This window comes from Contarinia nasturtii, unplaced genomic scaffold (genome assembly GCF_009176525.2).
Source record: "Contarinia nasturtii isolate CC-2019 unplaced genomic scaffold, AAFC_CNas_1.1 Cnas_scaffold_1768, whole genome shotgun sequence".
Classification (NCBI taxonomy): domain Eukaryota; kingdom Metazoa; phylum Arthropoda; class Insecta; order Diptera; family Cecidomyiidae; genus Contarinia; species Contarinia nasturtii.
In genome coordinates, this window is record NW_022199099.1 from 242,487 (window position 1) to 258,232 (window position 15,746).

At 34.1% G+C, this 15,746-nt stretch overlaps 6 protein-coding genes across 8 annotated transcripts; 2 read left to right on the top strand and 4 right to left on the bottom strand.

The window, feature by feature from the left end:
* Positions 1–29: 29 nt before the first annotated feature.
* Positions 30–1,953, bottom strand: LOC116347284 (putative ankyrin repeat protein RF_0381). The gene is made up of 9 exons (XM_031777844.1): positions 1,817–1,953; positions 1,687–1,752; positions 1,408–1,605; positions 1,248–1,346; positions 1,085–1,183; positions 704–1,000; positions 443–640; positions 277–375; positions 30–206 (listed from the first exon to the last, which is right to left on the bottom strand). Exons 1-9 carry the CDS (start codon positions 1,860–1,862, stop codon positions 154–156), a joined length of 1,155 nt encoding a protein of 384 aa, XP_031633704.1. The 5' UTR covers positions 1,863–1,953; the 3' UTR covers positions 30–153.
* Positions 1,954–4,772: 2,819 nt separating this feature from the next.
* Positions 4,773–5,723, top strand: LOC116347293. Its single transcript, XM_031777853.1, has 2 exons — positions 4,773–5,142; positions 5,229–5,723. The coding sequence occupies exons 1-2, from the start codon at positions 4,914–4,916 to the stop codon at positions 5,387–5,389; spliced, it is 390 nt and encodes a 129-aa protein (XP_031633713.1). The 5' UTR covers positions 4,773–4,913; the 3' UTR covers positions 5,390–5,723.
* Positions 5,724–7,403: 1,680 nt separating this feature from the next.
* Positions 7,404–9,573, bottom strand: LOC116347278 (membrane-bound alkaline phosphatase-like). Its single transcript, XM_031777830.1, has 6 exons — positions 9,553–9,573; positions 8,820–8,943; positions 8,715–8,774; positions 8,633–8,637; positions 8,437–8,504; positions 7,404–7,557 (listed from the first exon to the last, which is right to left on the bottom strand). Exons 1-6 carry the CDS (start codon positions 9,571–9,573, stop codon positions 7,404–7,406), a joined length of 432 nt encoding a protein of 143 aa, XP_031633690.1.
* A 525-nt stretch (positions 9,574–10,098) lies between these two features.
* On the top strand, positions 10,099–11,257 carry LOC116347289. Of its 2 annotated transcripts, none has more exons than XM_031777848.1 (2): positions 10,099–10,226; positions 10,796–11,257. In XM_031777848.1, the coding sequence occupies exon 2, from the start codon at positions 10,802–10,804 to the stop codon at positions 11,210–11,212; it is 411 nt and encodes a 136-aa protein (XP_031633708.1). In that variant the 5' UTR covers positions 10,099–10,226; positions 10,796–10,801; the 3' UTR covers positions 11,213–11,257. The 2 variants fall into 2 exon arrangements, with proteins under 2 accessions (XP_031633708.1, XP_031633709.1); XM_031777849.1 differs by having other exon boundaries at positions 10,159–10,288.
* Positions 11,258–11,892: 635 nt separating this feature from the next.
* Positions 11,893–14,539, bottom strand: LOC116347282. Of its 2 annotated transcripts, XM_031777840.1 has the most exons (3): positions 14,395–14,539; positions 14,244–14,317; positions 12,048–12,602 (listed from the first exon to the last, which is right to left on the bottom strand). In XM_031777840.1, the coding sequence occupies exons 1-3, from the start codon at positions 14,446–14,448 to the stop codon at positions 12,392–12,394; spliced, it is 339 nt and encodes a 112-aa protein (XP_031633700.1). In that variant the 5' UTR covers positions 14,449–14,539; the 3' UTR covers positions 12,048–12,391. The 2 variants fall into 2 exon arrangements, with proteins under 2 accessions (XP_031633702.1, XP_031633700.1); XM_031777842.1 differs by lacking the exons at positions 14,244–14,317; positions 14,395–14,539 and adding an exon at positions 12,728–13,022 and having other exon boundaries at positions 11,893–12,652.
* A 240-nt stretch (positions 14,540–14,779) lies between these two features.
* LOC116347297 lies at positions 14,780–15,746 on the bottom strand. The gene is made up of 4 exons (XM_031777857.1): positions 15,648–15,746; positions 15,483–15,585; positions 15,251–15,402; positions 14,780–15,189 (listed from the first exon to the last, which is right to left on the bottom strand). Exons 1-4 carry the CDS (start codon positions 15,740–15,742, stop codon positions 14,919–14,921), a joined length of 621 nt encoding a protein of 206 aa, XP_031633717.1. The 5' UTR covers positions 15,743–15,746; the 3' UTR covers positions 14,780–14,918.

Genomic DNA, 15,746 nt, shown 5'->3' on the forward strand with positions numbered 1-15,746 from the left:
TTTGATAAATACGATGGTACAATGCTTTCTTTTTTTCTGCTATATATAAATAATTGATGATACTACACTAAATACATTTTTGTTATTCGAATTAAATGATTTTGAATTTAAAAAAGAAAAAAATCGATAGATAGATGGACTCATGGATCCACTTCACTTGATGTTAGCTCCATTGTCGATTAAGAATTTTGCCAATTCGGTGGAACCTATGGATAAATTGATATAAATTCACGTTAGCAAACAAATTGTATGCGCAAATTTTAAAATGCTCTTTACCAGTCTGAATGGCCCATTGAAGTGGATATACTCCATCTTTATTCTCAGCGTTCACATTTGCTCCATGTTTGACGAGATATTTCGATACTGGAACATTGTCTGAAACGAGACAGATAATTCATCATCAAAATGCGTATAATTTAAATCGAATAAAATGCAACTATACCAATCGCCGCTGCTAGCAAAAGTGGTGTATTTTTATCCGAAGTCTCAGCATTGACGTCAGCTCCGAGCTCCACCAAATATTCAGGTAAATCTTTTGATCCAGTCTGGATTGCCCAGTGCAATGCAGTCATTTTGTTGATGTTTCGTGAACTAACATTGGCTCCGTGTTCAACGAGATATTTGGATAGCTCAACATTGCCTAAAATTTATTGACAAGGTCTTAATTTGGTGGTCATAATTCAAAATTGATAGAAAATCATACCCATAGAAGCAGCAATTAACAGAGGACTATTTTCGTCAATGGTCTTGACATTGACATTGGCATCGTGTTCGACCAAGTACTCTGGTAATTCTTTGGTTCCAGTCTGAATTGCCCAAATAAGTGGTGTCTTCTTTTCCAAATTCGCGGCATTGACATCAGCTCCGTGTTTGACGAGAAGCTTACACAAATCAACATGACCTAAGGCCGCGGCAAGGAGGAGTGGAGTGTTGTTTTCAGTAGTTTTAGCATTTACATTGGCTTCATGTTCGATCAAATATTCAGCCAACTCTTTTGATCCTATTGGATTATAATCAATAAAAAAAAAATTATTTTTATGCATTTAGTGTCTGGAGTTGAAATAAAAGAAAATCGAATACTAACCGGTATGTGCTGCAAAGTGCAATGCAGTCATTTGATTAATATTTTCATCGCTAACATTAGCTCCGTGCTTAATGAGACTTTTACAGATATCCAAATTGCCTGTGTTCAATCAAATTATATGTATATATTTCGAGAAAGAACTGAAAATATGGGAAAATCATACCAGTTGATGCTGCCAACAAGAGTGCTGTGTATCCATGGCTCGTTTTAACATCGACATTGGCACCTTTTTCGATCAAATATTCGGCCAACTCTTTTGAACCTGAAAATACACGAATTCGTTTCAGCAAACTGTTGGTTGAGATTTGAAAAGAGTCACTCACGAGTCTGAATTGCCCATTGGAGTGGTGTGACGAGAAGTGTATTTTGAGAACTAACATTGGCTCCATTTTCGACGAGTAATTTGCAAATTTCCAAATTTCCCATAGAAGCTGCCAGGTGAATTGGTGTATTTTTATCCGAAGTCTCGGCATCGACGTCAGCACCCTTTTTGATCAAATATTCGACTAATTCTTTCGAACCTAAAAAATTGTTAAAAATCGACCTTAGACAAACTAAACAGAACGGCTCAATATTTGAAAGTAAAAGGTAGGAATATTCACCAGACTGAATTGCATAGTACAACGGTGAAGTTGTGGTCTTTATAGCATTTTCTGCAATCGCTCCATCTAAAAATATATATACTCATTTTATATGTGCGTGAAATTAAAAAAAAAAAAACATCAAATTTACCTTTTAACGTTGCACCAATGAGAAGAATAATCACAATTTTCAACATTTTGAACTTCACAACACTTTTCTGTGAAATTGCTAAAATGCACACTATTTCTTTGGATGCGAAAGAAAGACAGAATTTGATATGAAGTGAATGAAAATCAAAACTAGAATGAAAGTACTCATGCCGTGTATGTCATTTTAAGTAGCAGTTGCAATAGCAAAGACGAAGGTGAAACAAAACGTACAAAAGAGCGCTTATTTGCCGAATCAGCGTTTATTCACATCTTGAATTTATACACCGTTCATTTGTTTATTAAACATAATTCATATACATTTTTTCTCTTGACACTAGACACTCCGAAAACATCAAAATACGTTCAATGTGTTGGCGCTGAATTCATCGTTCTCTTACACAAAAATATATGAGCTTTGATTTACATAAACACAGTTTTATTCTCATTTTTCAGTCTCGGTCATGATAAAGGTCAGCAAAAAAAGATATAGACAGTACCAATCTCTTTGGGTTCTTATTTGTAAAAAAAAAAACATAAATACTTGATGACAAAAGTCACAACAAACACATTAAAATTGAAACAATTTTGTTTTTTAATCTTTTACTTTTCCGCACACACCTAGTGTGTAAGGTAAAGTATTGGAATCGGTCGAAAAATTAACACCCATCAAAAATGTGTTTTCTGGGTGTTTTTGGGGCCAGGGAACACGAATCTAGCGGTTTTTCGATGTCCGAATGTATGTGCGTGGTACGCTGTACCCTGTACCCTGTACGCAAAAATTTGTTAACACGATAACTTTCAAACCAGAAAAGTAATTCAAAATCTGACTTCACAGGATGATTGGGGGTCCCGAGGAATAGAAACCATTAGATTTTGAGCGACTTTGGTTGACAGAGTGAAGTGTCATGTCTGGTGTAATGCCCATGGCCATCCATGGGAAAAATTCAATTTTTCTTCCAAAAGTGATATTTAATGTATATTTAAACACTCAAAAATGTGTTTTGGGGGGTTTTCGGGTACGAGAAAACCGAATATGACGTTTATTTGTATCGTAAAACTAATGTCAGATTCAGTTTTCTCGTGAATTCTTTGAGTTAAAGATTTGTAATAAATGCATGTTGTGGATCACAGTGCGGAAAAGTTCATCTTACGGATGTAAGACATTTTATTTGCCATTATATTGAGTAAATATTTTCTGAAAGACAATGACTTTTTTAAAAATTCAATCAAAATTTAAGAAAAGTAATTTTTTGAGCATTTTTTGAACTTTTCCCAAATTTTTACCCACGCAATAAGAACAGGATCTGAAAAATGCCGACAATTTTGAAAATTATGTGATGCCGACAAACGTTCTAAGCATTAGGTCCCAGTGTTATCTGTTTTGGTTAATGGGTGTGTGACGCGTAGCTCTGCCGCAAGGTGACCGCGTTGTAATACACCGTGTAAACGTTGTATGTAGAACGGCTGAGATAGTGCGGACGACTTAGTCTGACGTATGATAAGCGGTGCACAGAGAGCACTACGAATCCAAATGACGTACGCGTACTGATTCATACTTTAATATGTCACACAAAGTACGACCATAAATACTCGCCTCATTGAAATACTTTTTTTTTATGTAAATTCATGTAAATAATATTTACAACACATTTTCTGATTTTTTTTTTAAATTGATATTTTTTACTAATTTCTTTTAATCATATTTAATACTTGTGTATAAAATATGAACAAATATGAATTTCCGTATAGAGCAGATATGATTACTCCTAAATTGCACACAATATTTATACTTTGTGTGCAAGCGAAGTATCAATTTCATTCATTTTCTAAGCTATGTTTTTCTCTTGATGTTCTATCTGATCTTGTTTTCTGTCCTTTTACTTCTTTCGTTATTTTCTGGTTAATTTATGTTTGTTGAAGATTTATAAAAATCGTGGATTTTGATAAATTAAAAAAAATGTAAACAACTATAAGCAACTTATTTTTTCACATGCTATAGCAAATTTTTTGCATCGATTGTTCATGTGTATTTTAGGAGTAATATCTTTACCATTCTATGCAAAATGTGCTACGGGCAGAACAAATATGATAAAAAATGTGCTGTACGTAGAACATTTTTGCATTGAATGGTAAAGACATTATTCCTATAACAAATTGCAATGATGTCCAAAGAACGAATGGTGAAAAAACTATATTATAAGACACATAAAATGACTCAAAATAAAAACAAGCATTATTCAATAAATATTAAAAATTAATGCAATTCAGGGGTAACCCGAAAAACACAACGTAATACATAACCTTGAAATTGAATGATACTTTGTTTTCACACAAAGTGTATTATGTGCAATTTAGGAGTAATCACATCTGTTCATTGAAATTCAATTATGGATTCATTGAAAATTTAAATGAGTTCATATTTTAAAGACAAGTAATAAATATAATAAACTAGAATTGATAAAAAATAATTTTCCTAGGGGGATATTGCGTGTATATAGTCGCAATTTATTGACAAATATTTGCGACACATTGGTTTATATTCGTATACGAATATGAACTACTTTTTTCAAATATGCCACCAATATATTCCAATATATTCCAATATATTATATAAAATACTCTTGTGAATACTAGAGTACAAGTACTTGCTAAAGTACAAGTACTTGCCAGAGTACAAATTGTAAAAATATATATTATTGAAAAGAAAATGTTTTAATGAAAAACAAAAAAAATGGTTTTTTCTTGATTTGTATAATTAAAAAAAGATGTTTAATTTTATTTTTTTATTTTTTATTGTGTGTTTTATTTATTTATTTATTTATTTATCCGTGGATTATGTACATTAAACTAATTTTGAACAATAAGTTCATTGTGCAAGAGTACTAGATTTGTACTATAACTAGTACTAAAATCTAGTACAATATCAACGAAAATTTTATACTTGACATAACCTCTTTTTTGACCACATGTACGCGTAGTCGAGAAGAAGAAGAAGACATAAAACTATAAAAGTCGTTTGAGCTATCGAATCGCCAATCGTGTTATATTAGTTCCAATTTTATGTACCAAAAAGAACAAAAAAGAAGAATAGACGAAAAATGAAGATATACGTGGTTGCATTAACTTTCATGTGTTTCTATTGCGGAATCAACGCATTTCCATCGCTAGTCACGATGATAAAGGAAACGGAAGTGGATAAGTCGAATGGCCTAAGGTATCCCAATGTAAGAATTGAAAATCGAGCAACCGGTTACAGAGCCAAGGGACGCGTAAGTTATCCGGGATGCAGTTCGGATGATTATGAGCTACAATATGGTGAAAATACTGGTGAATAAAGATTTATATTATAAGTTCGATAAACCACATTTGCATGTACTATATTTAAAATGTACTTTCTATTTAAATAATAATAGACATATGGCGCGCAGGCTGTTTAATCACACAAATAACTGCCGTGTTGTGGAAAGGCGAGAACAATACACGAGCGACATCGTACATATCGTCTGGCACCAGCTACAGTCAATTTGAAATCGTACCAGTCGGAAATGGTTTTGTGGTTCAACGCGTTAAATAAAAATCGGACTTTGCACATACGAATCGAAAATGAAATACTAGTCTGACGTCATTTTTAATTCAAATGAAATTAACTCCAATTAAATAACATTCAAGAAAAAAAGGTTTTTTTCAAGCTGCCTTTTTTATTGCGTCAGTCTTCATTTTTTATTTGGCCTAAAAAAAAAAAAACAATTGTTTTCGGAAAATCACACAGCCGCCATAGTCAACTTTATCCGCCATGTCTCTCTGTTTTGGACATCACTTGATTGAATCAGCTGTAGCGAACTGTAGATTGTAGAAGATGATAAGATTTTAAGTGAAAATAAACACAATGAAGTGGAATACATTGAAAATCATTTCCTTTTATACCTTTATTGAGAAAATAATATGTGGTAGAAAATACAAGATTTTTTTTAAAAATAAAGTGACATTTGATCAAACTTTTATGACATGGATAAATGTAATATGGATATTTTCTATAAAAAAAATGCTTTATATGTTTTTGTTCTGAAGGTGTGAGGCAGTAACATTTCAATTCCGAAATTTTCGCTAATTTTCTTCACCAAATGTGGACTTTTTCTTAGCAAAGGAAAAACTTTTAGGCATTCTTACAAAATTGCTGTTTAGTAAGCTGTGTTTAAGCAATTCATGGCGATACTTTGTTGAAATGTTGAATTTTATCTTTAAGATAAGAAAATTTGCCATGAAAATCTTTCGAATTTCGTGTAATTTGTATTTTATATGCTATCAAGTGCAATATATTTGCAAGATTGAAGGTTTGTTACACCGAGTTTTCTTTATTAAAATCAAATTTTTCTCCCCGTTCCAAAATGTATGCGACATGGGATTCCTTGCAAATGAATTAATGACGTGCTTCAATTAATTTGATGGCCAAATTGGCAGGATTGCGTGTAAGCTTCGATTGTTGAACGTCTCCAAACAGTTTACGGTGCTCAATTGAAACGTAACCGTTTGCTTTGATGATTCCCTTCACAAATGCAATTTCTTGCTTTTTAGTACGTGGACGTGGTATCGAGCCCATGAAGTTACAGTATGCATCTAGGGGGAAATAACGTTTGCAAATGCTCATCAAATGCTGCACATGGCAGCGCATACGTTAAGGAACATTCGCAAGCGTATTTGTTAGCAACGCATACACTCACTTCGCTATCGTGCTTAGACTGTAAAACTGCTTGCAAGTGTAGACTGCCAATACGTGCAAATGCGTAGCAATGCCTGCTAATGCCGAGCACATACACTAATAGTTATTTCCCCCTCGGTATGCATCTTGTTCAAATTCATCGTTCAAGTACATGGAACCGGCGAACATTTTGATTTGAACTGCATCGTCTGCATTAATGCCAACTATATTTGTTTTGGCCGTGACATATAAACCGCTAATATTCAATAGATCGCTGTTGAATTTACTCAGTTGAGCACAGAACGGATAAAGTATTGATTTGATGCTTCTGCGAAAAGCTGGTAATAACCGATCGGACTCAAACGAGCTTAACAAGATCAGTATGTAAGAATCACCTTCCGAGCTTTCGATTCGTGCAATCCACCGAACAGGTCGTAGAAATTCGTCACATGCTTGTGACGTCGTATCAACAACGTTTATAAAATCGTGTGTAAGGCAAATGTGTTTAGCCCAGGCGTGATCATCGTTCATGTATTCTTTGAACAATGACGTTTTATGTAGTCCATGTTCCAATGGAAATAGTATGGGTTGAACAAGTTTTGCTATGCGTTCATTCCAGCCATGCAGGATAAGCTCTTCAAGATTGGCATAGCATGAATCCAATTTTAATTCAGTGGCTGCGGTAACTGGTGGTGGCCGTTCAATTTGACGTTGATCTTCTTCTTCGCGTTCGGATTCTTTCTCCTTCTCTTGTTCTTCGTCCAAAACATGAACGTGGCGTCTTATGGTCGCAGCCGGTCCTTTTAACATTTCCTGCACAACATTCAAATTGCCGCTTATGTAATCTTGAATTGATTTCTTTCCACCATAAGATTGGATCAATCTATTGAATTTATTTGAATTGATCACCGGCAGTAATTGCATCGGTGCTAAGCATTTTGGTTGCCAATTTTATGGCTCTTGAGAATTCGGCCGTTTCTTCAAATGCTATATGTGCTGTACTATCATGCAATCCATGATCAATTCTACCGCCTTCAACAAATAAATAAAGAGTCTTACGGGAGTAAGACGAACTTTTCCGCACGGTGGTAGTTGCGTATTTTATTAAGAAAGTTCAAAATCATATTCGTTTCATGATGAACACATTTGACCTTTGAAAGTATTATATTTTCTAACAAAATACTATAAAAAATTGTCTGACGTTAATTTTGCCATAAAAATTATTTTTGAAACACTGTTAACAGTAACATTCATAACTAAAGTCACAAAAAATTTGGATTTTTGTATGGGAGCCACGTCTGTATGCTACCTTAATGGCGTGAAACTTTGCACAGGTTATTTTTTTCACAAAAAAACATCATTTTGATTAAAATCTTTTCAAACATTCAGAATGTTATTTTTTTGTGTAAAAAATAGTCTGTGCAAAGTTTCACGTCATTAAGGTAGCATACAGGCATGGCTCCCATACAAAAATTCAATTTTTTTGTGATTTTTTCAAGGAAACTGTATCAAAAATTGATTGTATCTCAAAACTAACCTCGGATTCGGTTTTCTCGTGCCAAAAAACCCCCCAATACATATTTTTGAGTGTTTAAGTCTACATTAAGTATGACTTTTGGACGAAAATTGGACTCTTTCTCATATGTGTCACTCGAGGCATGAAATTTTTTTCCATCAACCAAAGTCGCTCAGTAAGATTTTAAATAACTTTTCTGGGGGGTGGGATAATCGATGGACAAATTTTGCGTACGGCGGACAACGTACGACGCACGACGTGGAAGCGACCCACAACAGCCATGCTCAAAACGGCCTGATTCGGGTTCTCTGACCTCAGAAACGTCCAGAAAACATGTTTTTGAGGTTTCGTAAATTTTGACCTATTGCAATACTTTCCCCTTTCACACTAGGTGTGTGCGGAAAAGTAAAAGAAACCATTTGGATTTGTTTGTAAAATTTCGATGGCTTTCATAGCCATTTCCTTTAAAGCTGGAATCTGATGGGAAATACCGTCGATCAAGTGGTTGTATTCACAATGACTCGGTGCAAATAAACCAAGCACACTTTCATTTTTGTGTTGACTACTCAGCCATTCGCTGATCAAATTTTTGCCATCCGTTCTACTTCACCTGCAACACATAATTACATTTTTAATTATCATTTGAATCGATGAATAAAAAATCAATTAATAAAAGCAAAGTCTCACCATGAACCAATTGCTCTGCGATATCATCAACTAATTGATCATTACAGTACGCATTTAATACTTTTGCAATTCAACAATTATTTTTCTAATTAACATCAAATATACCTCGTGTGGTTGTCACGAGACCAATAGATTTGCCGGCGTTCAATGCCCATTTCGCAATGGATTCGGTGTGATATGCTTTTTCTGTTCCGGCCGTACAATCTGTTCGCGGGACCTTTGCACTCACCTAAATACATGCTGATTCCGAATTTCGAGGTTTCAGTTGAAAAAAATCATGGGTGAAGGAGTTATTGCCCCCGACCCTCCTGGGGGGTGGGGGGACTTGGAGGGCAGGGGTCCTGAAAAATTTCTCTCGTCATTCTGAACAACTTTGTAGTACATTGTTTTTTGATCCGACCAAATTTTGATATGGTGGGGTGCTCTCCTGCCCCCTAGACCCAAAAGGGGCACCCTCTATTTTCACAAACCAATTTTCTCGGCACTTTACATCGATTTGTACTAAGGAAAGTTAAAAATTTTTGTAACACTTTGATTCCTTTCCTGGTTAGATTTATTTCTATTCACCCGGCATCAATTGAATTTTACTTTTTTATCAACGACTCCTGATGGCCACGGTCTACTTATCCGGTCCAATTGTATCAAGGTTAAATAGGCGAATTTGACCACGATTTTTTTGATATTTTTGTATTAAAATTCGTTGAATCTATTGCATGCAATTACAAAATGAGACAAAAACCAACAAAATCATCATTCATGACAAAAAAAAAACATTATAACGTCACAGACCAACCGAATTTCGGTGATCTGTAGTGCTTGTTTTTGTGCTTTTGTTTACTATACATGTTGTGACGTTCATAGTCGTTACGTGTCACCCATGACCGCCTCCTTACAAAATGGAATTGCATCCAAAATATCAACTCGAACGTCATCAGCTCGAATCTTTTTAAATACCACAAATTGATTGGGACAAATACTTATAAATATTATTTATAGATTGAAGTGTATACTGCGATGTTTCTTGCATTAGTTTTATCGGCCAATTAAAAAGAGGTGGATTAAATTCTGATCTCTGGCCAAAATACAGGTTTCTTTTATCTGAGTAGTTTTTATTGCTGTCGTGCAAACTGATCGTAAACAATGGGAAAGTTTCTCGACAATGACAGTTTTTTTTTCTGCATCATTCTCTCTTGATTCGTGTAAAAATAGAACTCATTAATTTTGGCCAAATGTTCTTTTTTATCTTCATGAACATACAGATGTGGTGAAACAAGAAAAAGAATATAGTGCAGTTTTGGTAACACGTCATTGAATTTTTGTTTTGGTGTGTTGTGGGTTTTTTTGTTGGCATTTGTGGTAATGAATTTTCAACGAACAGAACATTGATTCACGCAAAGGAACATTCACGTATATAAATATGGACACAGAATACACACAACAATCAGTTTATTTCCTGAAATAACAAGCACAAGTTGCTTTTGATCAAGTGGCTACTCTTTTTTAATACTATTTGTGAGTTTTGATTTTTTTTCTTCACATTTTTGTGTTTACTTGAATGAGGAATTTTTGGAAAGGTGTATTTATTGTTTTTTTTCTATTACTAACCAAGGTGGTAAGCTTTCATCGAAAATGATCCGTGTCTGATTGCAGATCGATTTTCATTCGATACAAATACGGTCTTTAGCGGTGTTGTTCCAATTCGAACCTTCCGAATGAGAGTCGGTTTGAAAGAACATAAGCTCTGATTTTATACGAAAAGTGTTAAATTTATCCATTTTTTTAATTTTTAAATAAAAAAGTTTGGTTTAACATCAGATTTTGAATCATTCGTGGACAAGATACACAAACAATGATTTTAAGTTTTTACCACATCCAAATTAATTTCGTTTCTATTTCGAAAAAGCACAAGTGAAACATATTCAAATATTTTGGGTTTTGATTTTCATTCAAAGAAAATTGTATTTCAAATTAAAAGATGTTTTTTTTAGAAATTTTTTATGAATGTATTATAATAATTTTTCCTAAAAAAATAATTTTTAAACAAATATTCATCCGAAATATGCTTTTTTCATAATTTCCAGGCCAAAATGAAAATGTTTGCTGTATTTGTCTTATTCTTCGCTGTTGTTGCTGCATATCCATCTGTTGAGAGCCAACCAGAAATGCCGCCACCACCTCCAGTATTACAAGCAGATGAACAAAATCAGGCGAAAAATACTCTTCTCTCCGTCGGAGATGAACCAAAGGGTGATAATTCAGAAACCAATGCAGAACGTCTGAAGCGATTTATTTTCTTCTCGAAATTCTTCTACCCATATCCAATATCCTATTCTGTTGTTGCCGCACCAGTCGCTTATGCTGCACCAGTCGCTTATGCAACTCCAGTGGTCACAAAAACCAAAGTCGTTACGACACCAGTTGTAACAAAAACTGTTTCGGCAGTTGCTACCGCTCCACTTGTCTCCGTTCAAGCTCCAGGTGTTTCAGTTGTCGTTTGAATTCTCATATGTTCAGCAATAAATACTTATTAGATCTAGCAAAAATTTGTGTTTTTTTTGCCTTTTCTAATCATAACCTTGGCCTTTCAAGCATTTCGAAAAAAAAATCAAAAAAAAGATCATTTCGCTCCACTCGAACCAAAACTATGAAATTTGGACTTTGTTTAAAATAGGAAATATGAAGGTCAGTGTCTAAAAATAACGATAAATCTGTTTACTCTTAACTCTATTTTAGGGTGATAAATCGTTTTTGAACGCTACTTGATCATTACTACCGTGAATGATCATGCAATCGAAATGCGTCATACAGACATTGCACAGAAATATTTTTGAAGAATTTCTACAGTATTTCTACTCTCTCGAAATGATAATGCAAAAAAAACTGTTTCAGGCAAAAATAATAGGAGATCAATTGCGTGTTGGCGGTTTTACTCGGTTCGAAAAATGTGCAAGCCATCGACTATTTGGTAATGGTAACATTTGGATATTGCTTGAAACCAGTTTCATAATAAATATTTTTTTTTTCATTGAAACATGCTTTTGGCAATGAAAAAGAACATATATTCCCTGAAATTATGCTATAAATTCAGAGTAATAGTTTTTATTTCGACAAAAAAAAAACACTTGTGATGTATTGAAACCATCTATCTACCAAAGAAATTTAAGAAATGCAGAACTAATTAGAGTTAGAACATTTACATCGGAATATGCACATAACCAGCCATTTTACGTGGCTTGTAACATAGGAATTTTAATTTAATAAGAGAAATGTTTTAAGAATCAGCATCGAGACAAATTTTTAGAAGTAATATTTTTAAATTGAAAAATGTGAAACTGTACTTTGTATAAAAATTGTATTGAAAATTAGAGATTAAAACAATGAACACAATCGATGTCTGCTGCTCCGAAGTCGACAAGGCTGGTGGTTGGATATTCGATCGGGTATAGTGATTCATTGTGAATGGTATTGTATAAAATTTTGTGATAAATTCAGTCTGTGATCAGACGGTGAGTAAATAAATAAATAAGATTGAATGCTCTACGTGTACACAAAATTCTCATTTTAATTCGGAAAAATCATTTTTTTCGACATTTTAATCACGAAATCTTCATCATTTCATTTTAATCGGTAGAGTTTCGTGTATTTTTAGAAATTTTCAGCAAAATGAGGGATTTTTTTTAAATATCTCTCATTGAATCGAGACTTTTTTGAAGAAGGGCCTCTAATTCATCGTCAGACCAACCGTTTGATTTCTTTTTCTTCTGAGCTGCATCTTTTCCCTTAATTTCATTCGGCTTTGATACAATGAAATCTAAATTATTATAATTATAATTTCCCATTGAATCCTTGTAATTGGGCTTGGCACCTTTTTGGGCTGGTTGCTTGGCATGGACCTTCTTTTGATCTTTTCCACCCGCATGCACATTAGTAATTAGGAGCTGCAAAAAGAAGAAAAATTTGAATAAAAATTAGAAATTGAAATCGTAATCCACCTCGGTATTAAATGAATTTACCTCACAAAAAATGACTCCGATAAAAAGAACCACAAAAACGTTTCGACTGAACATTGCGGTACAATTAAGTACATTTTTGGTACAATTATTTAAACCTAGTCCCCAGTTTCGACTTTCACATGTGCGGACATTCGAATATACATCCGTTTATTGCCAACTCAATGGATTCTTTTTCCTTATTTGTGGAAATTTTTCGATTTTGGCAAGTGACAACTCACAACTTTCTGCCAATTTTCAGTAAGTAAGGGTTTTTAAACAGTTTTTTGAAAGCGGTTTCAACTAATTTTACACGAATAATTGTTTATTCAGCTGCACGATGAGCTTTATAATTGTTGTTTATTATTATTGTCAATATAATGTCAACATGAATTCAACTCGGCGTTGGGACTTCAAACAAAAGTCAAAGAATAAATAATTCAAATACATTTTATTTAGGAGAATAAACGATTGTGAGTATGTGTAACGCGCATGTTTTTTGGTTACGTTGAAAAAATCAAAGAGCGCTAATATCGTAGATTTTTCTTTATCGATTCCACCAATACGACATCTACTAAAAAACTCGCCGATTTCTGTTACTAGTGGTGTTTTAATACAGCTGACTCCAATTCTGTGTATGCGTATATATTACAAATTCTGCACTCAGTCGTCAATCGTAGCTGCTTGCGCAAAATTTACAATACATACGCATACACAGGATCGGAGTCTGTGTGTTCTTTTGTATTAGTTCGTCTGTAATACAGCCATAGCCGTATAGTTCGCTCGAGCTGTGTCAAAGCAACAGTAGTAACAAAAATCGGTATCTTTTTTAACAGATGTCGTATTCGTAGAATCGATAAAATTAATTTGTATGGGGAATATACGATACTAGTTCCCATCGGAAGAAATTGTGCTTTAAGCGAAATTTTATATACATCGAAAATCAATGGAAATTTTTTGCTTGATTTAAGGTCACTTTGCCTTGCAGAATGGACATTGAAAAAAATACTTCGAAAGCTATCTTATCTCCGAGTAGAAATATTCAACTGAAAACTTTTGTTCGCTAAGATTTCAATGTGATGTCGCCAATGAAACTCCGAGCTAATTTATTGGCTGTGTCGTATGTCTTGGATTCTTGTATTGCGATCATGTTCGCGGAAAGGAAACTCATATCCCCAGAAGTTATGCTATATTTTAAAAAAATCGTTTTTATTTCGAACAAAAAAGACTTGAGATCTATTTCAGTGAACACAAAAAAAAGAATTCTTTGGCTCATTTGTACACAAAATTCTCATTTTATTTCGGAAAAAAACATTTTTTTCGACATTTAATCACAAGAATTTTACAAAATGAGGGATTTTTGGAGTTTCACTGATTGAATCGATGGCACCTGTGAACAGAGGCCTCGAATTCTTGATCAGACGAACCGTCTGGTTTCTTAGTCTTCTGGGCTGCATCTTTTCCCTTACTGGCATTAGGATTTTGTATAATGTCTAAAACATTCTTTCCCATTGGAAAGATTGAAACACCGGGTTTGGCACCTTTTTGGGCTGGTTGCTTGGCATGGACCTTCTTTTGATCTTTTTCACCCGCATGCACGTTAGTAATTAGGAGCTGCAAAAAAAAAGAAAAAATTTGAACAAAAATTAGAAATTGAAATCGTAATCCATTTGGCTATTAAATGAATTTACCTCACAAAAAATGACTCCGATAAAAAGAACCACAAAAACGTTTCGACTGAACATGTTTAATGCCAACTCAATGGACTTTTTTCTTATTTGTGGCAATTTTTCGATTTTGGCAAGTGACAACTCACAACTTTCTGCCAATTTTCAGTAAGTAAGGGTTTTTATACGGTTTTTTTTTAAAGCGATTTCGACTTACTTTACGCAAATGATTGTTTGTTCAGCTGCATGCGGAGAAAGGCCGATTGCATCAGCAACTTTTCTCGAGAATTTTTATTTTATTCGAGACTTGTTAACAATTATTATGCCAATGTCAAGACGAATTCAACTCAGCGCTGTTGACTTCAAACAATAATTAATGAACAAACGATTGTGTGCATGAGTTACGCGGATGTTTATTAATTATTGGTTACATTGAAGAAATTGTACTTAAAACGAAATTTGTAAATGGAAAATCTTTGTCTGATTTAAGGCAGAATGGACATTTTTATAAAATACTTCGAAAACACATCTTCAGTGTCAATTCTGATTTATTGGCTGTATCGTATGCCTTGTGTTCTTGCATTGCGTTCAGATTCTACGGCACCAAATATATCCGTCGATGATGAGTATATTCTGGCGCGATTGTTCAAAGCGTCCACAGTCTGATTTCTTGATTTGTTGTTTGCCATTCGACCTCCGAAGAGGGTGGAATTGTTTACCATGGAAGAAAGATCTTCAAACACAATTGCATCGCTGTAATCCATCATTTCATCTTCGTTCTGTGAATGGATTTCAAATCGATTGTACGTCTCCACCAATCTGCAGAGTAATATTTAAATGCATTAGAATTCAATGGAAAAAGAAAGTGAATTAAACGCACCGTGCGTTGGAAACGTGTAAAAAGTATTCCTTGAACGTCGGGTTGAATGTGGAATTACAATGGTTGAACGCCAATCTTATGTTGTTCAAAGACCGAAGAACTTGTTGTTCCAGAAAATTGAGCATTTTTGACATTTTATCATTCCAATCCATCTAAATTTAAGAAAGTAAGATATTCCGATATTTTGTTTGACATTTGGAGTGATGAAAATGTTGTTAACAAAAATGCTTACCGATTGGGTTCCATCAGCTGTTGACATGCTCGCATCTGCATCAGTGGTCATTTGTCCTTCGGACATTGAATTCGTTTCGAAATGATCATATGCTCTGCTGATTCTACACAAAATCGACGGCCAATTAATAAAAACGATACCAAATGATAGAAAAACACAACTCACCGATCATTTGAAGCACTCAGAAAGTATCGCTTGAACTCTTGATTAACAGATAGTCCAGTGTGTTTGAAAGACGTTCTAATGTTGTTCAAGGACATTTTT